Here is a 27,090-nt window from a genome sequence, read left to right on the forward strand (position 1 = left end):
ATATTAAATTTACAACATAGGGTTTCTGATAAAGGTAAGCTCTCACACATACATAAAATTATTAGAGAAGAAACTCATTACAGTTCAGATACTTATTGGAATTATTTTATTTCCATTAATGGTGAATCACCAAAACAACAAGATAAACAATATATATTGGAATCTGCTTATAAAACTACTTCTTCCATTAATTGGAGACTTTTTACTTGGAAATTTTACATAGATCTTTCTATACACCTTTAATGATGAATAAAATAAATAATAAAGACAACTTATGTAAGAGATGTAATGTAGAAATAAATGCTGATTGGGCACATATGTTTTATGACTGTATAAAATTGAAGGAATATTGGATGTTAATCAATGATTTTTGCAGGCTCTTTTCACAGATAATTTCATTGTCTCTAAATCACTTATATTATTTAACACTCCTGTTCCTAAAAGTGTTAAAAAAGTTAAACTTCCCTTGTTATGGTCTATTCTAGCAGTGGCTAGAAAAATAATAACCAGAAACTGGATTTCAGATACTCCTCCTTCATTTAATGAATTTAAAAATGTTATGACAGAAGTGTGTCATATGGAATTAATGACAATAAAGTCAAGAACTACTAGAAAAACGTCTTACTATACTATATGGGATACTTTACAAAACCTGTTAAAAAAATCTTAGTTTCATTAGTAAGACATTACAGTTTAATCAATTGATTTGATTTGTAGTGGATGTCTCTGTAAATATTTTGTTTTTTTTATTAAATGTTATAACTATTTACATTTTAATTGCTTGTATAAGATTGTTATATTTATTTTGTATGTTAAAAACAATAAACTTGTTTTAAAAAAAAAGAATGAAGGCAAGCTAGGACAACAGAACACTACGTATTTTGTTTATTTCATTACTGAATATATGTATTCATTTTAATAACCACTAGGTTATTTTGAAGGGGAATTTTTACATTTAGATGTAATTTCCAGTTCTGTGGAGATTTGGCGGGCTTTTTAAACTATTTAAATGTATTTGGTATAGGTTAAAGTTGTCTGATGAAGTTTAACAGTGTTCAAACGGAAGCACTAACCTACTGTTATAATAAACCAACAAGAAATTAACACAGGACTATCAAGATTTCAAGAATGCCCGCACTTTTGAGTGGCCGAAAGAACGTGTCACACAAAGACAAGGAAGGTCAGTATCAAGGAATCATCATGCTGAGCCTACACATGCAGATATCACAAGGCCTAAAACAAAAACAAGGTTGATTTGGTAACAAAAGGAATTACAGAAAACAACTGTACTCCTTTTACAGCATTTAACTTGTCACTTGTAAATCCTGGCATGAGCAATGGAGTACAGCTAGATGTTCGAACAAAAGAAGGAGCTACTTTTTCTTCTCTCACTTAACTCCCGGTTTTTATGAAAGAAAATTCAAACAAAAATCAGAGGTTGGCCAGTCAAGACAGGAAGAGAAAAAATGTTTTCATCAGAAACTAACCCAGAGTTTACTAGTGAATATTTCTTCATGCCCTTTAAGTAATGAGTTCATTAGAGTGTTAGAAAAAGGTTTAACCTTTATCCCCTCGATTCACTCAGACTTGAATGAATTTGTCACCAATATCAAATTATTTGCTAGGAATATTACTTTAAAGAACATTTTTGGGAATGAACATCATAATCTCCAAGGTGTACATTTGCACCGATCAATCCACCTGCTGTTGATTTGTTTGTCCGCCTATGTGAAAATGAAGTAGCAAGGATGAGAACAGATAGAAAGAATGGAGATAACTTCCAAAATTTAACATATTTAGAGAGAACAGCCTTATCAAGAGATGATATAGTTCTCAAACTGGCAGATAAAGGTGGAGCCATTGTAGTAATGAAAGCAGCCTAGTATAGAAGCAGGATGCAAGAATTACTGAATGATGACATTACCTATAAGATTGATCGCAACACCTTGGACAGAGTGATTAGAAGCTTACAAAGTGCCATGAATGGCTTACTATTGGAAAGACGCATTAACAAAGATCTTTTTGATTTTTTTTTGAAGTATTGCATCCGACAATTCCAGCCATAAGTGGCTTGCCGAAAATACATAAGAACCTTGAGAATCCTCCCCTACATTCCATAGTTGCTGGAAGAGGCTGGGTCACTGAGCCTCTATCCTTATATGTACAAAATGAGCTCAAAAAAGTTCTATCCAAAGCCACAACTGTGTTAAAGGATTCAGGGCATTTCCTAGCCATTTGTTCTGAGAATGTAGCAGAGGTAGCCCAGATTAAGGACATATCAGTGACCATGGATGTCAGCAATTTACTGTGATACCGCATACCTATGGCATCGAAGCTGTGAGAGATTTCCTGTCTACAGTAGGGGAGAATGCCAGCCTAATATGCTGTCTCACTGAATTAATTTTGGAGAACAATGTTTTTGTTTACGGCAATACATTCTATTGGCAGGTGTGGGGGTGTCGCGATGGGCACGCCATGTGCCAATAGCTACTCAAATACAATATTGGCACAATAGGAATCTATACATGTGCTATGTGACACCAACCCTTGGAAGGCATATATTAAATATTACAGACGCTTTGTGGACGACATTTTTATTCTATGGTCAGGAACCATATAACAGTTGATGTTATTCTCCGAATATCTTGAGCACCACGAGTTTCCTTAAATTTATGGTCCAACACTCAAAAGGAAGAGAGTGACTTCCTAGACATTACTTTAAAACTAGATCAGACATAAGGGTTTAGTATGAGTATACACAGGAAAAGCACATGGAGAAATCATTTTCTACGCAGACACAGCATGCACCCTGGATTTATTCAAAGGAATTTGTATGCAAATCAGCTAATATGCATTTTCAGATTATGTACTGATGATATGTTTGAGCAGGAATGTCAGCAATTGCGTGAACATCTTTGCAGCAGAGGTTATGAAAGCAAGGATCTAGTAGCCAGGAGTGACAGATTATCAGGCAAACAAAGGAGCGAGCATATTTTTCAAGATAGAATAAAGTGGAAGAACTAATTTGACTCGTAATATAGAGAAAAACAACAAATTCAGATGTCCCCTTACCCACAGCACTGACAACAGGAAAATATGTGAAGTTGTAAAAAGATTCTGGCCAGTCCTAGCTGAAAATGAGAAAATAAAAAACATTGTAGGAGAATATCCTAGCTTTTTGTTTACTTTAAGCGAAGGAACCTTAAGTGTGGCTATTGCAAAGCTTGTCAATACAATGACAACAGTAACTTTTTTATTCATCCAGTCACGGACAAAAAATGTATCTTTAGTGTGACAGCTACTTGCAATAGTGTACATGTGGTCTATTTAGCCTGTCTCTCCTGTCCTAGCTTTTACATTGGTAAAATGGATCAAAGTCTAAGAGATCGGATTCTACGCCATACGAGAGACGTACAGAACCAAGATTCAAGAAATGCTTTAGTGAACCATGTTAGCTCCAATCCTACACACATTTTATTTTAAAGTTATTGAACATTTACAAGTAGGTAATAGAGTGGGAGACACACAGAACATGATGGAAATCTGAGAATTACCCTGGATTAATAACTTGAGGCAATCACCCTCCTGGGCTTAATGTGATGGTTCCACTAAAACCAGTCCTTAAACAAAGATACCTCACCATGGGCTGAACTTGAAGCACGCCTAGCTTTCCAATCCCTTTGATTGGTTAAATTTGGAGGCTTGTACTCAATAAGATTGACTACTGGAGTAGATGTAAAGAATCTGATTGGGTGAATCAGAAGGTGTGTCGTGAATTAAGGCTTCTGATTGGCGCACTTGATACTTCTGAAAGAAGCATAGAACGCCATGTTCTGATGAAGGCAAAATTGCCGAAAGTGCTTATCAACTGCTGTATAGCTTCTTTTGCTTCTTATTTTGGTTTTAACTACGTTTATTTTTATTAAACGATTGGTTTTAATTTTATTGTTATGGTGTGTTCCAGATATTTACCGTGGTGGTGACTCAGTACTTGCTTCTAAATCTAGTAAGTTGGCAAGGAAATAAGAGTTTATGCAAATACAACAGCAGATTAAAATAAGGCATTTAAGATATGTAGGCATTTTACAAAACAGCTAACTTTAAATTTTTCAAAATTATGATATACAGTGTCATGAACTTAAAGCTTTAACCCTTGCATAACATCTACTCCATCAACTTTCACACTGGAAATTGCTACACGACTCTAATATGATCAACCCAACAACATAAGAAATGTAATATTAATAAAAGGACTACAGTACTTTTTTGTAGAATCAGCTGGAAGAGGAGTTGTGGCCTGCTCTGGATCCAGATTCACCAAGCGAGTTGGAAAGGTACACCCATCACCAAGGCTAGGCAGTGAAAGAATTTGATAAATAAATAAATGAATAAAAAGTCCCAAAGAAAGTGAAGTAAGCAAACAATAATGGTTAAACTGTTACTGCATGGCTAAAGAAAACATATTTAGCTACTTAAATTAACTATAAAATTATTTTTTCATCACTATAAATTAGTTTTTAAGCTGTTTTTTTTTTTTTTTACACTGTCAAATGGTTTTCCACTTGAACACAATTTTCAGCCTTTTGCTGTAAAGGACTAGTGTTTAAAAAAAAAAAAATTCTGATTAAATCAAATTCATATGGCTAAATTAGTAATAATGAAATACATAGCCTAGTATATATCTATGAACCTAACAACCACTAGGGCGCTTATAAGCCTTCTGTGCAACCCAAATGTGGCCCACAAGTTTTAATTTATTTCGGGGTGATGTACTGCCTCACTCTGTCCATCAGAGACATTGGTGCCAGAACAAGGGATGAATTTCCCATTATCCCTCACATGGATGGGAAGCCTGTTCCAGACAATGGGAATTCTCTGAGAAACGTACATCTTTCCAACATGTCTTACTTAAATCACAAGCAAAATTTCGGCCTTTTAATCTAGTAGTTCAGACGGTGCTTGGTTTTGGGATGTGCAAAAGCTTCATCAAACTTGAGTCCAGGGATGCCTTGTATGCCAAGCAGAGATCACCTTTCAGTAGTCTGTATGATCAGAGTAAAGAGACCAGGCTCGAAGGCGATCAGCATACATTTTCTTTACTCCCCATATTCTTTTTGTAAGGAACCTTTTGGACGTTCCAGTTGCTGCATGCGTCTAGTCAGGTACATACCAAAGGGGGGATTATACTCCATGATGGATCTTATGAAGGCAGAGTACAGTGGTATGATATCTCAAGACCCAGATGCCATGCCCTTGCTTGTAAGTTGAACACACAAGGATTTTCTTTCTACCTTGGACACATTGGTCAAAAGTTAGGTTATGATCTACATGAACCTCCAGACCTCTGACTAGTGAATCAACTTTTAGGAGTGTTTTATTGATACGGTAGCTAGTGGCTGACTTCCCAAAAAGTACTATAACGCATTTCTTGGCACTGAGTTTTAAGTCATGGCTTTAGCACCAATCTGCCTTCCTGAAGGGTTTTCCTGCCTTGGGGGTCTTCACACAAAGCACAACTACAAGGATAACATGATTCAACACAGGTCAGCAAGCAAAATGTAAGAATCATATTTTAGCAAAATATACACAACCTTAAAGTACCGTCATAATTACATAATGGCTCTTCTACTTCTCAAAAAATGAAGTTCAATCTGCCTGACTTGGTAGTAGCTCAGGTGGATGTAAAAGATCTCAGGCATTTACTGAAAATAGTGTAGGCCCTTTGCTTATACAAAAAAAAATTTACAAAATATTTACAAATTTACAAAAATACAATTTTCAATTTCCTTCTTTTACTTATTATACATTCACCTTTTTATGCTTAGACAACCACTCCTTTTTCCATAGCCAACATCTGATTTTACTCAGTATTACTATCAAATCCATTTTTCCAGTAAAAATTTAATTTATCCATTCATACACACACAATTCAGCCTTTTGACATATTTACATCTATTCTTTTTTCCTTCTTTTGGCTTTTTCCTGGTTAGGGGTTAATACAGCGGATCACCTGTCCACTTATGATTGGCAGTGAAGTTTTACAGTGTCGAGTTGCCAGCCCGGTGTCCAACCTTCCACAGAAGGCACACACACTCATGTCTAGGGCCAATTTAGTGTCTCCAATCCACCTACAGCATGTCTTTGGGATGTAGGAGGAAACTGGAGCACCCAGAGGAAACCGACGTGACCACATGGAGGACATGCAGGCTCTGCACAGAAGGCACCCCAGCTGAGGATCGAACCGGAGTTTACATCTCTTATTTGTTTGTGTCTTTCGGCTTTTCCTGGTTAGGGGTCACCACAGCGGAACTCCGGTCTGCTAATGATTGGCAGTTGATTTTTACATACCGGCTTGCCAGGCCTGACGCACAACCTTCAACGAAGGTATGCCCATTCACGCACGTCTCCACGCAGAAGACGCTCTAGCTGAGAATCGAACCGGACAGCGTCTTACTGTGAGGTGATAATGCAACCGCAGCACCACCACCGCGTGTTACATCTCTTCTTATAATACCCATATTTAATAATATTCATATTTAATTTGACTACTTTTATATCTTTAAAGAAATTTTCTTTATATAACTTTTCCCATAATTTCACTACTTTTACTTTTCATAAATACATGTTCAGTAGTATCCCTCTTCCCTACAGTGTAGACATTCTTTTTATATAGCATGTTTCCTGTCACTGGTAATTTTATTTTTATCGGTCTCCACAAAAAAATCATGACATTCTACTTATTACACCATTCATTTTATAGCTTTAATTTTCCTAATGCTAGATTTTTCCAGAGTTTAACAAAATATTGTTTCACAGTAGTTATATACCATACCATATCTCCTTTTCTATTCCATCAATGTTTAATTTCTGTATTTTTTTTTTGCATTTCATTTATACATTCTTTTTTTCCTTTTTCCATACCCCAAAATTTGTCAAATTAACATTTTGACAATTAATCTTTCATCTTCATTTATCCACTTCACTTGATATAAATTTAGTGAAGCTGCATATATTACTGGGTGAATTAACACTAAAGCTCCTTCCTCTAGTTACATATAAAATTCATTTTACCGGATTCAGTCTACAACCAAATATAAATGAAAATATTATTTGGAACAATTTTTCAAACACTGGTGGCAACACAAATATACTTGATAAATGTACTATTTTTCCTCATTAAAACCAATTTTATCAAATGAACATTTTTTCCTAAGTGATTATACATTTTCCAGGGGGAAAAAGCATTCTTTTAACTACTTTTCCCACTAAATCCTACATGCATTCTTATTCCCAATTTTTATACTCAAAACAGAGAATGCACTCTTTGGAAAATGCATTCTCCCTAGCTTAACCACATTGCCTAATTATTTACCTTTCTCTCTGTTTAAAATCATCCCTGTTGCTTCTAAACATTTAAAGATATCACATTTTATCCACATCTTGATTGCAATTATTGTATCTGCACAAGTTAACAAATTTAGAATTCATAATGCTTCAAGCGTTTCATGCCCTGCCTCCTGCATTTTACAATTTCACATACAAACACATTCATAATTAAAGCAGAGTATACAACTCATTGGACATCCGTCTTACACCCCCTCCCTCACCTCTTAACCATTCATTGGAAATTTTACTTTTTATTTCTAAAAACAGATATTTCCTAATTTTTCACTTAATTTGTATTTTCATTCATGTCCTATTGTATCAAATGCTTTAAGACTCCTTATCATAAATTTAGCTTCTTCTCTTCTACTTTTAATATCCCGTCCATTTTATGCTATACGTACTGTTCTCCAGAATGCTTTTCATCTTCATTTCAAATCTCGTTTGTATTATTTTCATAAAATCTTATAATTATTCTTCAGTACTGTCTCCAATTATATTTTTATCTTTTCTTTCAAATAAATGTAAGCATTCCACTATATAATTCTTTACACATGAAACCTTCATTTGGCCATTCATTCAAAATGTTTAAAAAAATATTTCTGACATTCCTTTAAATCCATTTTTATACATTTCATACCCTACTCCATCTGGTCCTGCAGCTGACTATATTCACTTATCCTCTAACTCATATAAAGAAATATGGGAAGTAAAACAAGTTACTTTTAATTTCTTTTTTTTTTAAACACTTCTTGTACATACTCTATAATACTCAAATTGGTCTTGGGTTCTTTGTATTTTTTTCATTTCTCGCATTACACTATCGTCTTTTTGTCTACTTAAATATGCAAATACCCCTTTTCCATTGTAAGAAATCTGTCTGAATCAAATGTTTTTGATTTCTAATTCTCTATCAAAACACTATTTTCTAAAAAATTCAGTGCATTTTTGTATGCTATCCTATATTTTTCTGTCTACTTTTCTTTCACATATAGCAACTGTAAAAAAACATTTTTATATTTTATCTTAAACCATTCAGATCAATTTTTATACAATGCTCTCCCTTGTAATATGATCCCTCCATAACTGCAATAACCTTTCCTTCATTATCCAATGTTTTTTCATTTAACCTTTTTATTCCTCTGCCTAGTTTTATATATTATTTGTTTTCCTTTATCTCTGACCATACAGATAATTTGAAAAACCTGTTTTGATTTCTCCTTCTCCTATAGTTAATCCTTCTAATACTATGAAGTAATCTATTTTGGTTGTGTAAATATCCCTTCTGAACTTCCATGATTCTTTATCCCAGAGTATTTTCAATCTCAATTTCTAACATTTTTACATCACTTTTCGTTTTACTTTTACCTCTTAAATCAAAATTAAAATCTCCTGCATTATAACATTCATATTTGTCACTATATAATCTAGAATCTGGTGAAATAAACTCTTTATAAGTAACAAGCACATAAACCTGTAAGTCTAAATATTTTTCTGTTTTAAAACCACAAGAGTTAATTATCTCATTCTTATTACAGTTCTATTATTTTTACTACAGTTCGACAAAATATTCCTACTCCAGAACACAATTTCCCAGATTCCAAATTATCTTTCTCCACCATGTTGGTAATCATTATCGAAAGATTCTTGCATCTTCTAGTACAATTATATCTACATCACATTTCTTATGCCATTCCACAATCTCTAGTTTTTCGCTAGATCCTTAATACTATTCACAATTACCAAAAGCACTTAAATTACTTTACCTTTTCCTTAACGACCTAGAAATTATAATTTTATTTATCCATTTCCTTTCTTTGTTTCTTCTATGTTCATGCCTTTACATTTTCCTACCTTTTACCAACAGCATTATTTTCCTTTTACTACTTCCCAATTGAGGTCTTCCACATCCCTTATTTCTGAACCTTCCTGTTTCATCCTTTTTATCTGCCTTTATTTTCTACTTCCGCCACTTCTAACGTTTCATCTCTCTGATCTTTTTCTTCACTTTCACTATTTCAAATCTTACAATCCATCCATAAATTCCCAATTTTATTACATTTGTAATATTTCAGTTCATTTATTTGCATCATGACCTAGTTCCCCACAAGTATAACATTTTTTGTCAGTTATTTAATATGTCATTTTCCACTATAAAAAAGTCCCCAGTATTTTATCACACCCTTATTAACTTCAACAGTTATCACACTTGAAATATGTATAATGTCCTTTTCTAACACAAAATCACATTCCCATCCACCAGTTCATAAACATGCACAATGTCTTGCACTTCTTTGCATAAACATTTCAAATGTCCTTTTAAAACTTCTCCTTCTACTTCTTTTCAAAATTGTAAATTATCTTGGTTTCCCTCTTAAATGTTATTACATACAATTTTCAGGGATTACGGTTATTCTTTTCATATCCCCCAAGAAGTTTTCCATTGCAAAAGCAGTCTCAAATATGTCACAAAATGTCTCTCTCTACAAGAATAAAAGCTCTTACCTCTTGGGTTTTTACACCCAAAGAGAACACTAAGGTCCCAAACTTCATACCTACTGAGTTCTTCTTCTTTACTTTGAATCCTCACCACATTCTTCCATTTCACATTCTATTTTTTTTTCTGTTACATCCCTTGCAATCTTCTTTCACTTTTTCTGCACAGTATCTCCTTTCTGTTTCACCACCATCCTTCAAAATGGACTCTGCTGTTTCTTTTTGTATTTTGTCCATAATGCCTCCAAAGGAAACATCTCCATTTCCTGACTGGCTCTGCATCTCTCTTTCAATATATCATCCCACAACACTCACAGCTGGAGGGTTGTAATTACCCAAGACTTTCACTTCACTGAAGTCTTCAATTAAAAATTGTTTAATCAGTACAAGGAACATGCACATTCATATCCAGCGGAAAAAACATGCATTTATCACAGTGTGAAGAGGTCTTCTGTGCCACATTAATTGTTCAAATTTCTCCTCATGCAATTCCCAACTCAACTATTTTCTTCTCTATTAATTGGTGCATTAGTAGTGTGAATGTTTCACCAAGAGGCATGCCATGCAATGGCTTCATTTGTTGAGTTAGGAGTTCATCCCTAGCTCTTACACACCACTACATCAACTCCTAACCTCTAAGTAAGCTGTGTGAAAAAGGAAAGGAGAGCAGAACCAGTGTGCACAAATATATACTTGTCCAATACAGACAAAACTTCAAATGCAGCCACTGAATGAAGGAGCAGCCCAAATGTAAGGGCATGATGAGAGGGTAAAAAGTATCTACAGCAGAGGCCTCCTTCACAGATCAGACGACATGCAGATGTATGACTGAAGCACAATAGCAATAATTCTCTACAGCGAGTTAACTGCTGGAAAAAACTTGGGTAGTATTGTTAAATGTCCCAAAGGGCAGTGATGGAAAAGGGACAAAAGCTGAAAGCTCAGGCAGCTGAATTATGCAATACTGAAGTGCTAATGGAAGCTCAACAACCTGGAGTCGCAGCCAAAGCAACAGTGCTTGGGGAAGGTGTGAAGTGAAGATCAAGTGGCTGCGACACAATTATTCATACAGGAAATGTTTCTGAAGCAAGTACTAGTAAACTGCTGCATCCTGGTATAATGGACTTTAACAGCAGCACTTTTCAACTAGCAGATAGCTGTGTGGGCAAAGCACAACACATTTAGCAGTCTACTTGGAAAAGTTTTGCTCATCTGCTGCAAACTTCTCCCTCAGAAAATCCTAGGAAATAGATGTTCTGTCTTCTGAACTCATGCACTCATTTCAGGCAAAACTTCCAATTTGGCTGTACATCTAAGCTAGCGGGTCCTTCATTCCCTATTTCTGCTCCGAATAAAAAATAGGGAGATGTATGAACTGGTTTAAAGACAATTCTGATATGTGAGTCGAATTAAACACCTTATCTGTGTGAAACAGATAAGCTTCCCTATAAATAAAGCTTTGTAGCCTGCAAAAAGAGGCAATATCTTCCAAGATATGAATTTCAAAGTCAACTGAACTCAAACAAGGCAGGAAAGCCTGTCAATCATGAAACTCGAATACTGAACAGGAAAAGTGTTCTTCAAATGAGGACAGAAGCAGAACCCACATTTTTAAAACACCTTTTACCCACCTTCATTCATTAACATTCATTAACTGTTTGTACACATCTTTAAAACTCCTTTGCAAAATTAGTCTAAACTTACAATTGCATCAAAACACTTGGCTACCTGTCTGACTTATAAACAGGGTATAATGGATTTTACAATTCATGCTTAAGGTATATTCCCATTTGCCAGGCTGTGGCTGAAATGGATCCACTTGGGAGTCATTCTGCAAACCTGGCAAAACAAATTTAATAAAATAAGCTGCTTGACAAGCCAATACTAGGCCACAATCCCGTTTTACACAAGGCCATGACTGGCAAAAACAAATATATATACATATGTATGTATGTATATATATATATATATATATATATATATATATATATATATATATATATACATATGTATGTATGTATATATATATATATATATATATATATATATATATATATATATATATATATATATACTGATCACAGAAAGAGAGATCCAGAATGCAGAAGTGCTCTAACAAGACAAATATCACTGCAAACTAAATGACTGAAGCAGCACAGGATACATTTTCAAGCAGATGGAAAACTTTGCAGAATACTACCAATGAGAAGACCTGGAAGCTTCAATTACTTCCAAGACTCGTGCCAAAAAGCTGGGATAGAGAAATGGACCTAAAAGTACAGTTTTGTACCTGCCATAAATGTAGATGTCCGATAGATATGCAACTGCAGTCCTGATATATGGGTTGTCCTGCCTCAGGCAGGCCTTTGGTTGGCCAGATTCCAAAGTCTGGGTCCGGCGTCGGCCGATGGCGCCTCCTCCCCGACGTCAGAGCGGCTGGGGTATAAAGGCATCAGCCGAAGCCATCTTTTTTAGTGTTTCTTGCCCCAGATGCCATGTGCCCTCCAAGGAAGGCTAAATTTTGTGAATGGATAAACAAGATAAACCAGACATGCACAACAGTAATAAACAGATACACCATAACATATAACCCCAGCTAACAGGTAAGGGGTGAAAGGACCCAAGGGAAAAAACAAAGGGGTAGGAGGGAGGGAAAACCTGACTGCAGGTGCATATCTATCGGACATCTACATTTATGGTAGGTACAAAACTGTACTATGTCCTTCAAGAATGCAACTGCAGTCCTGACATATGGGTTGAATACCATAGCCAAGCTGGGGTTGGTAGGACTAAGCAAGAGATGGTGTAGCTAGAAGGCCCTGCAGGACTGCCGAAGCAAAGCCTGCTCGGGATCTGGAGTATAATGGCAGGTTGTAGTGTTTGGTAAATGTATGCACGGAGCTCCATGTAGCAGCCTCTAGAATGTCTTTTGTAGCCACTCCTCTTAGAAAGGCTGTGGATGTGGCCATAGCTCTGGTGGAGTGTGGTCTAATATTGGCTGGCACACTTTTTCCATGGAAAGAGTAACATAATCTGATGCAGTGTCCAATCCATTTTGAAATAGTTTGTTTGGTGACTGCTTTTCCTTGCGCTCCAGCAGCATAGGCTACAAACAGTTGGTCAGACTTCCTGGTGATCTTTGTTCTGTCCAAGTAGTAGCGTAGTTGTCTGTGTATGTCCAAAGTATGCAGCAGCTTTTCCCCTTTATTTTGAGGATTAGGAAAGAAAGTAGGCAGGTGAATTGCTTGGTTTAGAGACACTCTGGATATCACCTTAGGCATGAATGAAGGATTGGTCCTAAGAGAAACTCTGTCCTGATGAAAAATGAGAAAAGGAGGAAGTGCCATGAGGGCCTGTATCTCCGAGACTCTTCTTGCTGAGGTGACTGCCAACAGGAAAACCGTTTTCCAAGAGAGAAATTGCATTTCTGAAGATGCTGCTGGTTCAAAAGGAGGAAGAGTTAGTTTTTCCAAGACGTAATTGAGGTCCCGTGCAGGAATTGGTGGTTTTCTTGGGGGTTTGATATTCTTTATCCCTCTTAGAAACTGTCTTAGCAAGGGATGCGAAAACACAGGAGGATCACAGTTGTAATGTGCTGAGATAGCTGAAGCGTGGATCTTGATGGAAGAATATGAAAGGCCACTGTGAAACATTTCTGCCAAGTATTCTAATATTTGAGGTATGCTCATCAGTGATGCATCCTGGCCCTTGTTGACATTCCAGATGATGAATCTCTTCCATTTGTCCGAATAGGTTTTTCTGGTGGAAGGTCTGCGTGCCTCCAGCAAAATTTCCTGAACTTTTTCGGAGAGGGAGTCATGGGTCACAGTCATGGAACCCTCCAAGCTGTCAGCTTCAAAGTTTGCAGGTTCTTATGAACAGTCCTGTAATTGTGTTGAGACAGGAGCAGAGGCCATTGAGGCAAGGGCCACGGTTTGGTGGGAGTTATGCTCAGTAGCAATGGATACCAGTGTTGCCTTGGCCAGTCTGGAGCTATCAAGATTCCTCTTGGTTGTTCTGCTTTGATCTTCAGTAACACCTTGGTGAATAAAGGTAGAGGAGGGAATGCATAAATTGTCAGGGCATTCCAACTGAAGGAAAGAGCATCCGTTCTCCAGGATGGAGGATGATGTATCCTTGTGCAGAACCTTTCCAGGTGATGATTGAGATGAGATGCAAAGAGGTCTATGTCTGGTCTTCCCCATGCAGTTATTTGTGAGAAAATGCATGGGTGTAGCATCCATTCGTTTGGATCAAAGAAATTTCTGCTCAACCTGTCTGCCAGAACATTGTCCTTGCCCGGAACAAACTGGGATTGCAAGTGGATGTTCAGTTTCAGGGACTTTTCCCAAAGAGTCATTGTTAGCCTGCAGAGGGGGTAGGAATGAGTGCCCCCTTGTTTGTTTATGTACCACATGACAGTGGTGTTGTCTGTCCTTATTAGCAGATGACCTTGCTGAAGAGATTTTCCAAAGGCTTCTATTGCATGCATCACTGGCAACATCTCTTTTTGATTTATGTGCTGATGCATTTCCATGGGAGTCCATTGCACTTGAATGCATCTGCCGTCCATGTGCACCCCCCCATCCATGGTCTGAGGCGTCTGTTGTAATAGTTTGACTTGTTGGAGCTTTGTTTGCAGGCATGGTATGAGTGGTATTATGTCTTCTAGGTTGTGGCTGTGTTGAGACCACAAGCTTTTTAGGTACCATTGCAGCTTTCTCATGTGTAATCTTGCCAAAGGGATTAGAAGAATGCAAGATGCCATGAACCCCAGGGCCTGCAGGGTCTTCATTGCGGTCAGGTGGGTTAGTTTTGCTAGGCTTTTGAAATAATCTGTTAAATGTTCTTGTTTCTCCTCTGTGAGGAAAGCCATTTGTAGTTGTGTGTCCAGCTTTGCTCCTAGAAACGTAATCTCTTGGGATGGCAGTTGTCTTGATTTTTGAATGCTGACTGTGTATCCCAAAAAGCCTGTAGCAATTGAATGACATAATCCAAGTTTTTTATCAAGGTTTGTTTGCTGTCTGCTTGTATGAGGCAGTCATCCAGGTAAGGGTATACTTGGATCCCCTGGAGTCTGCAATGTGCTACTACTGATGCCAGGCATTTCGTGAATACTCTGGGCACAGTAGATAAGCCAAAAGGCAATGCTGAGAATTGATAGTGCTCTGTTCCTGCAAGAAATCTGGGGTATCTTCTGCAACTGTGTCTGATAGGGACATGCAGGTATGCCTCCTTGAGGTCCAGAGTAACCAGCCAAGACCCCTTGCCCAGCATGGGAAGGAGTTGCTGTAACGTTAGCATCTTGAATTTTGGCACCATGAGAAAAGTATTTAGAACGGACAAGTCCAATATAGGCCTCCATTGTTTTTCTTTTCTTGGAACAAGGAACAGTCTTGAATAAAATCCCTGGCCTTGTTCCTGAGGAGGAACCTTCTCTATTGCTTTTATTTGTAACAGCTTTGAAACTTCTATGAGTGCCTCTGCCCTTTGATTTTGTGGCAGGTTTGGCATGCCTTGTCCAGTTGGTAAGGTATGGAAGTGGAACCTGTAACCTCTATTATGTCCAGAATCCATTTGTCCTTTGTTATAATGTGCCAGTTTGAGAATAAAGATAATTTTACGCCTAGAGGTGCTTCTCTTTGAGCCTTGGTAGGTGGGGTGAAAGTTAAGTCATTGTGATTGTGCCTGTGGTGCAGGTGAACTTCCTGTGCCACTTCTCTGGTTTTGTGGTTGCCATTGGCGGCCCCTGTAGGAGCCTCGGTATTGCCCTCTACCTCGTGCACGCCTGTTCTTTCCCCTTTGAAACTTATCAGAGTCTGGAAAGGATCAATTCTTTGAAGGCCAATTTCTGCTGAATCTGGGTGGCTGAACCTGGAGGAAATCCTTGACTGTCTGTACTGATTTTGCCTTTTCCTCAATAGACTTCAACACATCCTGAGCATTAGCACCAAAAAGCTTCTGTTTATCCAGAGGTGCATCCAGGAGCTTTACTTTAACATGATCCGGCAGTGGCTGTTCTTTCAACCAAGCATGTCTACGGATAACGGCCCCTGTCATAGCTGCCCTACATGAAGCTTCCAATGCATCATAACCACACTGAAGAAAAGGATTGCTAACCTGCTGAGTATTATGGACCAAATCCTGCAATGCCTTTCTATCTATAGGCTCAGGAGAGGCTAGCTTTTTCTGCAAATCATCCAGTAAGTAATCCTGGTACTGAAACATATGAAAAAGGCAGTTAAGTGACCTCATGGCAAGGGTGGATGAGGTATAAACTTTTTTGCCCCATCTCTCCAGGGACCTGGCTTCCCTGTCTGCTGGCAGTGGGTTTTTGGCTGATGAGGTAGCCACTCCTTTGGGGCCCTGTGAAATAGTTTCTAGATCCACAGCGTGGGCCTTAAAGAGATGCTTGTGAGTGTCAGGGACCCTGTAATATCTGTCTGGCTTGACAGGAGCAGGAGGGAGAGAATCAGGGGAAGCACTGGAGTCGGAGAAAACATCATCCAGGACATCCAAAGCTGGAGGGATAGCTAAAGGTCTGTGCTGGGGTAACTTAAGGAAGGTACGTAGCCTTTTCCTGGAATCAGAAAATTCCTGACCCTGCCACTTAAAATGTTCCCTCATGGAGTGGAGGACTTCACCGAAAGAAAAATCCTCTGGAGGAGAGGCAGAGGGAATCGATTCTGCAGCATCAGAGTCCTCATAGGCCTGGAAGGATTCTTCTTGGATATCTGAATGCTCTGAATCCCCAGAGGCTTCATCTGAAGAGAGGTTGTCTGCCTGCTCAGTTCTAGGCCTTTTTTCTGCAGGCGGCTGAGAACCCCTGATGAGAGATTAGATCTGCAGCAAGAGACATGATCTGTCTGTCTGAAGAAGGGGCCTGAGAAGTAGGTTTAGGATGGGCCTTGGCTTGGCGGGCAGCCTTAGCACGTGCAAAGGCCTTGATGGACATGGATACCGGAGGCCTAGCTGCCCCACGTGCAGGGGTAACTGTCCACAGGAATGGTGTCGGGGAGATCCAGAGCTTTAGTTTCTGGAGGAAAATCAACAACCGGCACCGGTGTAATCTCCGAGACCGAAGAACGTGTTAACGCGGTGTCGTCGGCCTGGAGCGGTTGAATTACCGCTTCTGAAGGGGCCGAAGCACTCGCGGAGGGCTTAGGCGTGGTATCGGTGGAAGACGCGGGCCGAGGATGTCGGTCCCGGTCCTTTCGTTTTTTGCTAGGTTGTGTTGTCGGTTGTTCCGACAGCATGATGTAAGCGTAGGATTCGCCAAAAAAGTCTTCGGCAAATTCTGCCCGGCGCCTGAGTGCGCTTATTAAAGCAAGCACAGGCAGCACTGGCCGAGACGTCATGGTCTGGGCCCAGGCAAGGGATGCAGTAAGAATGGAAGTCCTTATGAGGTATTTGTTTACCACAAGACAAACAATTATTAACTTTTTCAATTTGTTCTGACATCGGCTGAGGCAAGAAAAAATGTTCCCCAACGGGGTACTTAGCTTTTAGATGACTTCGGTAACTGAAAACACAGGAGCTGACCGACCGGCACTTGCGAACTGCTTCTGCTTCGGGCACCGCGCGGCAAGAAAGACTAAAGAAGATGGCGTCAGCTGATGCCTTTCTACCCCAGCCGCTCTGACGTCGGGGAGGAGGCGCCATCGGCCGATGCCGGACCCAGACTTTGGAATCTGGCCGACCGAAGGGCTATATGTCAGGACTGCAGTTGCATTCTTGAAGGACATCCTGAAGCCATATCCTGGGGTATACAAGGTCATCTCGACATGAAATGTGATTGCGGAGGGGACAAATTTTCTTTACATGCACTAACAAACCTGCTAACACTGGGCAACAACAATAAGCTTCGATTAATTTCTGAATGTTACGCTTAACTGTAGAATCAGTGGGAGGGAAGAAAAGAACACAGGAATCCTTCCTGCCATGAGAGAATATGCCCATTAATTCTAATTTGCACTGCTGAGTTCAACTAAGCATAATAGAGTGAGGACCACGTTTCCTATATAAACAGGTTGAACTTCTGCACATCTCTCCCTCAGGAGACTCTCACTAAATAGGGCTTATAGATCCTTAAGTTCCACAAAGGGATGGGCAGTGTCTCTCTTGGAATCACCAGCACATTCATTTCACCAAGATGTGAAAAATTATAAAAGTTACTCCACTTGTCTAAATGTGCATTACATTTCTGCACAGCAGTAGAGCATGAGTGAGTTTGTTTACAATCTCCACCTTGCAGAAACATACAGAAAGGACTGCATGACCAGTGGACCTCTCCCAGAAGTCTACTTCTAAAGAACAATGGAGAAGTCGAGATAGACCCCAGCCTTTCTGCCAACAAAGCATTCAGCAGCAGGACCTGTGACATAATTCTACTACAGAAAGGAAAGAACCACACTGAGATTAGTGGGAAGTGTCCATCATTTCTAGGGGTGCTGATCTGTGAGTTTTAAGAGACTTTCCACTCCACCCCACAATCTTTAACTGACTGGAGAAGCTAAAGCTCCATGTACTACAAAGAACTGACTGTCACTGTTCATAACCATTTGTAAATGTGTTCTTGAGCGCATTAACAAACTGGTTATAACTGGTGAACATCTATGATCCTCTATTTCACAGCTAAAAACAATATGATGGGCCAACCATATCAAGAGTCTACTTATAGAGTAAAATTCATTATTTCTTGTTCTTTGTTGGAAACAAAAAGCTGACCAGTTTTTCTTTATTTTTTTATTTAACATTTGTTTACTGGGAAAGTCCAACCAGGACCGAGCTCATTTTCACTGGAGGCCAAGTAGAAATGCTCCAGATGCATGCCTTTGGAATGTGGGAAGAAATCAGAGCACCCACAGGAAACCCATGCAAATTCAGGGAGGACATGCAGACTCCACACAGAAGGCACTCCAGCCAAGAATTGAACCAGAGAACCTCTTGCTGTGAGACAAGTGCTGCATCACTGCACCACTTAACTTGATCAGTTTTAAAGTCATAGATGTCTATGAACACCAAGCAAATGCAGAATACATTCCTCTTTAATCTCATAGTTGTACAGACTTCTTCACTAACTGCTGATAATGCCTTTTGACAAGAAAGATGGATCAGTCTTCAACTATATGCCTTTTACTACAAAATAACAAGTAAGGTGAATTCCATCTGAAAGCCTGCAACACTGAAATCATTTTGTTTGACATAGCAGCAACCATAAAATAGGTTTCATAAAAAGCATTTAACATCCGGCATCTGCTGGTTCAAAGTGATATAAGGTTACTTGCTCATCATGAAGTACAAATCACACTGTGACTTTAAAAATACTGCTAATATACTTGTAGATGAATTTAGTACCAAATGCACACCAGAAACAATCACTGGAGTTGCACACATTCCCAGAGTCCCCTCCTTCCCTCAAATTATTAAACTAAATCTTAAGTGTGCTCTCTAAAACTAAAAATACCTCTATGCTTAATTAACAGCACCAGACACATCCACTCTGAGCCCCTCCTTGAACTGTTTCTGTTTCAGTTGAGTCACAAGGTATGGAAATTGAGACTCCATGAAATACAGAATCAGCATCTTAAACAAGTTTAATCTGTAAAGCCCAACAAGTCTTGCAAGTACCTGTTCTTCAGAGAGTAAAAAGAGCGATCCTATCCAAGTATGGAAAGGTTCAGCTTTAACGTGGTTTGGTGAGAGGCTAGTCCTCAACCAAGAGTGTTATCACAAAGCTGCTGCCATAAAGAAAGATGCATCAGCACTACCACAGCTGTATTTGATGGAGTGAAGCTTTCATCATTGGAGATCTTGTTATGGCTTTGGCTCAAGCAAGCCCAGGAGGTCTATGCATTTCTTTTGTATATCTGAATTCACCTCTCATTTGAAATCAACTTTTAGTCTAGTGAGGACATTGCCAAATGAGATTTGTTGTAGTGGGGAGATGGAGAATAAAGTTTTGTTAGTGTTGAACTTATAACAGGAAGGGGAAGACATGTGGTCCACACAGGCCAGTTAATCTGCCTCCGAGTCATATGAACTTAAGCCCTTGGGGTAGTGGGTGCTGTGACACCCGTGCCTTGGCCCAGCAATCAAGCAGCCTCAATCCTCACCGCTAACTTCAGAGAGTCAGTCTCGTATAGGAGGAAAGGATAACAAATACACACAGTAAAGTGCAATTTCCCTTAAGAGCACACAGATCAGTCAGTCCGGGGCTGGTCGCTCTCTTGCTCTCCAAGTACCCAATAAGAATCCCCACGGGCACAGCTATAGGGTCCAGATCTCAGCCTAGCTGGGCAAGCTAAAATCTCCAGCATCCTCTGTCCAACCAGTACTTTGTGTCTCTGCCCACGTAGCTGACAGAAACACTTTAAGATAAGAGTTTATACAACCACACAGACACTTCTGGGGAAGGCTGGCACAGGTTCTCCAGCTGTGCCCTTTTTTCCCCCAGACTATACAGTAGTACCACTTGCCACCATCCAGCTAATATTTATCAGCTACCCAAAGGCCCTTAAAAGGGTGTCCAATTATTACTGTGCAAAATTATTATCCAGTTGGTAGATGTAACTAAACAGTCAAAGCTTATTTGGAGTGACCTAGACAGTAAACTCTATAAATATGCAATGTACTCTAGAGCTTAACGTATCTCTACACAAAAAGTACAGTTTTGTACCTACCATAAATGTAGATGTTCGAAGATCCACATTGCTGCAGTCCTTACACTTGGGTAGTCCGCTGTCCTCGGTCGGCCCGAATATCAAAGTATAAGGCTGACGTCGGTCAAGGCGCATTAGACTGACATCAGGACGTCAGGGTACAAATGCGCATGACCGACGTCATATCCTCAGTCTTTTCTTGCCCCAGATGTCAGAAGACCCTAGAAAAAAAGGTCAAAACCAAAAGACAGCAAACAACCAACCACCCTTGCACTAATAATATGTACAATATATACAATATACACAATATTTACAATCCAACCCACACAACCGCCTCTAACTACAGAGGGGAAGGAGGGAGGGTAAATTGGACTGCAGCAATGTGGATCTTGAACATCTACATTTATGGTAGGTACAAAACTGTACTATGTTCTTCATCTCACATTGCTGCAGTCCTTACACTTGGGTAGAATCCCAAAGCAGAGGTAAGGGAGGATGGCAAAACTATAAAGAAGCAGGAGCTGCCAAAATGCCCTGTAAAATAGCAGTGGCAAAACCAGCCCTAGATTTAGAGTAAAGTGGAAGGTGATAATGCTTAGAGAAAGTATGCACTGAACTCCAAGTAGCTGCCTCCAAAATATCTTTAGTTGCCACCCCTTAAAAAGCTGTCAAGTGGCAGTAGCCCTAGTGGAATGAGGCCTAATCCCAGCTGGAATCTCCTTGCCATGATGGGAGTAACAGAAAGCAATGCAAAACCCAATCCACTTAGAAATAGTTTGTTTTGACACAGGCTTGCCCTGAGAACTCAAAGCAAAAGAAACAAATAACTGCTGAGACTGCCTGAACCCTTTAGTTCTGCTCAAATATCGCAACTGCCTGTGTACATCTAAAGTGTGCAAAATCTTTTCCCCTTTATTTTGGGGATTTGCATAAAAAGTAGGCAAATGAATAGTTTGGTTTAAAGCCACACTAGAAACCACTTTAGGCATAAAGGAAGGATTAGTACGCAAAGATACCCTATCCTTATGGAAAATTAAGAAAGGCTCAACTGCCATAAGGGCCTGCAATTCAGAAACCCTTCTTGCAGAGGTAATGGCCAACAAAAAAGCAGTCTTCCATGATAAATATTTCAACTCAGTAGTAGCTTGCAGGCTCAAAAGGTTGTAGAGTAAGTTTCTCCAACATAAAATTGAGATCCCAAGCAGGAGTAGGAGCTCTACGTGGGGGTCTTATATTCTTTGCCCCTCTAAGAAATTGCTTGAACAAAGGATGAGAAAACAATGGTGGGTCGCAGTCATAATGAGCCGAAATTGCTGCAGCATGAACCTTAATAGAAGAGAAGGACAAACCTTTGTCCAGTAACTCAGTAAGATATTGAAGAGCCACACTTAAATTAGGCTCAGAAACATCAAAATCCTTTGCTGCACTCCAAAATAAAAATCTCTTCCATTTATCTGCGTACACTTTCCTTGTACTAGGCCTTCTAGCTTCCAAAATAACATTCAAAACTTGCTGTGGAAGTTGAGACCCTCTATGGTTCAAAACAGAATATGCCAGGCTGTTAGGTGAAGAGAGTGAAGCTTGACATTGAGTAAATGACTGTTCTCCTGAGACAACAGGTGTGGAATCGAAGGCAAAGGCCATGGAGGCTCCTGCACCAGACTTCTCAGTAATGGGTACCAGTGCTGTCGAGGCCAATCTGGAGCTATTAAAATCATCTTTGGCTTGTCCTGTCTGACCTTTAGAAGTACCTTTGGGAGGAGAGGCAGAGGTGGAAAGGCATACACATGAAGATTGCTCCAATTGAAAGAAAGAGCATCCACCTTCCAAGCTGTGGGATGAAACCTTTTATGCAAAACTTTGGCAGCTGGTGGTTTAGTGGAGAAGCGAACAGATCTATGTCTGGAGTTCCCCATGACACTGTCAATTTCTGAAATACTTGAGGATCCAATTTCCACTGTGGGGATCCATAATTGCCTGCTCAACACATCTGCTAAGGAGTTCTGTGCTCCCGGCAGAAACCTTGCCTGAAGATTTAGCTGTAAACTGAGAGCAGTCTCCCACAAAATCATTGCTTGCCTGCATAGAGGATAAGAATGTGTTCCCCTTGCTTGTTGATGTACCACATGACAGTTGTGTTGTCTGTTAGAATCAACACCTGCCCTGGAAGAAGTAAATCCTTGAAAGCTATTAATGCAAACTGGACTGCTAACATCTCCTTCAAGTTGATATGTAGATGTTGTAGTCTGGCAGGCCACTTGTCTTGTATCCACTTTCCATTTAGATGAGCTCCCCAAGCTTTGTCTGAGGCATCTGTCGTTAGAATCTGACTCGCCTCTGGCCGGGTCACAGAGAGTCCCTTGTTTAGGTGACATTCCTGAGCCCACCACAAAAACTCTTTTTGAATGCAAGGTATTATCTGAATGACAGTGTCCAGATCCTGGCAGTGCTGTATCCATACATTTTTGAGATACCATTGTAGCTTCCTCATATGCAGTTTGGCATTGGGAAGCACCAGAATACAAGATGCCATGAACCCCAAGGCTTGAAGGACTGTCCTTGCAGTCAGCCTGGACTGATGAGACAATTGATGAAAGTAAAGGGAAAGATTCTTTTGTTTGTCCGGGGTCAAAAAGGCCATCTGGGATGCTGTATTCAGTCTTACACCCAGAAAGCACATGTCCTGAGAGGGTACTAGACTGGACTTTATTTCGCTCACAGAATACCCCAGGCATCTTAGCAGTGCTATCACATATTCCAAATGATGAAGAAGCTCGTCCCTTCCTTGAGCCAGAATCAGGCAATCGTCCAAATAAGGATAGATCTGTATTCCTTTTAGCCTGAAGAAAGCTATCACTGGAGCCAGAACTTTCGTGAACACTCTGGGCAGTAGATAAGCCAAAGGGCAATGCAGAGAACTGATAATGAGAAGTCCCAGCCAAACGCAGATACTTCCTGCAACTCAGTCTGATAGGAACATGAAGGTAAGCCTCCTTGAGATCCAAAGTTACCATCCAATGATCTTTGCCCAGTAGAGGTAAAAGTTGTTGTAACGTCAACATTTTGAACTTGGGAATGTCCAGATAAGTGTTGAGGATAGATAAATCCAAAATTGGTCTCCACGTGTTCCCCTTCTTTGGTACTAGGAACAGGCGAGAATAAAATCCTAGGCCCACGTCTGGCATAGGGACCGGCTGTATGGCCCCTATTTGAAGTAACAGAGAAATTTGTTTGTGAGCCTCTATTCTTTGCTGAGGAGGAACGTCTGGCATGCCTTTGAAAGGAGGCAAGGTATGGAAATAAAACCTGTAACCTAGGTGTATGATATCCAATACCCATCTGTCTTGGGTAATTAAACTCCAATTTTCCTTGAAAAGTGCCAACCTTCCTCCCAAAGGTGCTGCCAGCAGAAGGCTCTGGCAGCTGAAAAGGTAGGTCATTGGGTCTGTTTACGAAAGGACTGACCCCTGCCCTCACCAAGACTGTGCAGGTGAACTCCTGTTCTAGGCCTGAAAGAGCCCTGAGCTCTGCCCCTACCACGCCTAGATCTACCCCTAGACTGGGAATCATAAGAAGGATACGCCCACCCTTGGTAGGCCAATTTCTACTAAACTTGGAGGCTGAACCTGCAAAAATCTTTAACAGTCTGCATAGACTTAGCCTTGTCTTCCATTTTCTTTAAGACTGCCTCAACAGGTGAACCAAACAACACATCAGATTGTAAAGGAGCATCTAAAATTCTTGTCTTAACATGGTCAGATAAATTCTGATCCCTCAGCCAGGCGTGCCTGCGAAGAACTGACCCAGTGGCAGCCACCCTAGACGAGGCCTGTACAGCATCAAAACCACATTGCAAAGAATGCTTACCCACCTGTTCAGAAACATGTACTAAATCTTGTAACTCTTTACACTCAATACCTTCCGCCAGAGCATCTACCTTAGACTTCAATTGAGAAAGTAGATAGTTTTGGTATTTCAACATGTGAAACTGGCAATTCAAAGCCCTCATAGCTAGGGTGGAAGAAGTATAGACTTTCTTTCCCCATCTATCCAAAACCCTGGCCTCTTTATCTGGAGGAACCGGATTTTTAACAACAGAAGCCTTAACACCCTTAGGCCCCTGACTAACAGTTTCTGGGTCCGCCCTAGGACTCTTAAAAAGATACTTATGAGCTTCAGGCACCCTTGTAATACCTATCCGGTTTAACAGGAGCAGGAGGCAAAGAATCAGGATTAAGAGAAGCCTCTGCAAACACATCTTCCACAACATCCAGAACAGGAGGTATAGCCAAAGGCCTATGCTGGGGTAAAAACAAAAATTCCCTAAGCCTTTTCCTGGAATCAGAGAAGTCCTGACCTTCCCACTTAAAATGCTCCCTCATGGAATGAAGAGTCTCTGAAAAAGAAAAATCCTCAGGAGAAGCAGAAGGAGTAGAATCATCCACATCAGAATCAGAATAAGGAGAATACTCCTGCAAGTCTTCAGCCGAAGACTCAGAAACATCCGAGGCCTGCTCAAAACTCCCCAACTCAGGTTCCACCCTAGGTCTCTTATCAGGAGGGGGCAAAGAACCTCTAATCAGAGTAATCAAATCTTCTGCCATTTTAAGCATATGCTTCTTGGGCACAGATCCTGAAGAACTAGGAGTGACACCAACTGAAGCTAAACCTGGCCTGCCTCTGGGAGAAGCCTTGGAAACAGAAGGAGAGGGCCTAACCACCCTAGGAAGGGAGGGGAGTACAGTAACCTGAGAAGCCCCTTCAGCCTGACCTGCCTCCTGAGAGGCCACATCCTGCAATAACAAAGTCTCCCCCTGGGACTCCAGAGAAACCTCCGTGAACCACCGGCTCCACAGACACCTCTAAAGAACCGGCGTCCGCACGGACTCTTCTTGCCTGGGCTTAGCTGCTTTATCCTTGCGCTTCTTCGAAGAAGCGGACGTCGGAGCATCCAACGGCATATTATAATTGCACCGCTTCCCAAAGACTAACCTGGCACAATCTAACCTTCTCTTAATAGTGCGCTTATTGAATCTAGCACAAAAGCGACACCAACAACGTCGTGCTCAGGCCCTAAACAAGGAATACACAAAGTATGATAATCTCTATGTATCTGTTTCCCACAAGAAATACAGTTATTCACTTTTTCTGACATCCGGTAAACCACTGAGGCAAGAAAAACTAAAATATTCCCAACGGGTACTTAGCCAACTTTGACTCGGTCTGAAACTCCGAATTCGAAAAATTTCAGAACGCCGAACGGCACTTGCAACGCTGCTTCTGCATCGGACCATGCGGCAAAAAAGACTGAGGATATGACGTCGGTCATGCGCATTTGTACCCTGACGTCCTGATGTCAGTCTAATGCGCCTTGACTGACGTCAGCCTTATACTTTGATATTCGGGCCGACCGAGGACAGCGGACTACCCAAGTGTAAGGACTGCAGCAATGTGAGATGAAGAACATCAGCCACAGATAAAAGGTTTTAAAATATTTAATAATTAAAACCACAAGACAATACTTTCTACTACAAAGTGCTTGTCAAAAGAGTTCAGAGATCACACAGAGATACTTAAAATAATTCAGTAGTACAGTTCTGACATAACAGAAAAATACTTAGTCTAAATTTTCTAATTTCTAGCTCTCTAAAAGAAAACACAAGTCTAAGATAACTTGCATGAGAAAACAGGTAGTACTGTAGGTTGGATGATCAGACAAAAATGCTCAATCTCTGGTTCCCACTGTAAAAATTGAAACTGCAGCTCTGCTAAAACTTTACTTCATCTTTTACACTTTCCTGGTGTTCCCAGGCTGACAGAAACTGCATTTACATTCTTTTACACTTGGAGCATAAAGGACATTCCACATGTAGATTCTAGTCATTAACTTTAGCCTTAAAACAATAAGCAGGAAAGCCTTCATCTAGCCGGACTGGAGCAGACTTGTAAACATGAAAGGCAGTGATGAAATAATATTAATTTCAAAGGACCAACAAGAAATGCTTGACTTAGCTTTCTTTACAGCAGATGGAATGTTGCTACATTGTTTTAAGTTTAACATTTCACATTTACAAATGATAGAACTATCTGCACAATTCTATATGGCTAGGCTGGCAGCCTTCATCCATCTCTACCAGTCTTCACAGGTGCCTCCCTTTACGACTAGCCCCCTGACATGGACTTCTGTTCTGAAGAAGTCAGCAAGCTCCTTAGGAGGTGCACATAATCCAAAGCCAACTTCATTAAGTTCTGAGAGGAAATATGGAAAGCAGAAAGGGATGAAAACCCACCAGATCACACTGAGGCAAGATGGCAGATGCACAGTGCCTGGCCACCTTGAACCTGCATCTGGGAGCAGCTACATCTGAGGTTCCTGTACATGAACAGATGTGGATGACCTTTATTTTTGAAAAAGCAATGCCCTTGTATACTAACACTGACAGTATACAGCCCTTACCCCTCAAGATACAGGCAATCAAACCTAGTGGAGATATGTCGGAACTAAATGACACAGGAGAATTTCAGCTTAAATGCATGTGGCAGCCTCCTG

At 40.1% G+C, this 27,090-nt stretch overlaps 1 protein-coding gene across 1 annotated transcript in view; it reads right to left on the reverse strand.

The window, feature by feature from the left end:
- ZDHHC20 (zinc finger DHHC-type palmitoyltransferase 20) overlaps window positions 1-27,090 on the reverse strand; it is a 1,600,692-nt gene that overhangs the window by 444,253 nt on the left and 1,129,349 nt on the right. Inside the window, exon 10 of the mRNA XM_044072039.1 lies at window positions 4,263-4,352. Within this exon, the coding sequence (XP_043927974.1) occupies window positions 4,263-4,352 (90 nt within the window). The remainder of the gene's footprint in view (window positions 1-4,262; window positions 4,353-27,090) is intronic.

Source organism: Protopterus annectens, chromosome 5.part0 (assembly GCF_019279795.1).
Source record: "Protopterus annectens isolate FY-2018-M chromosome 5.part0, PAN1.0, whole genome shotgun sequence".
In the NCBI taxonomy this organism is placed as follows: Eukaryota; Metazoa; Chordata; order Ceratodontiformes; family Protopteridae; genus Protopterus; species Protopterus annectens.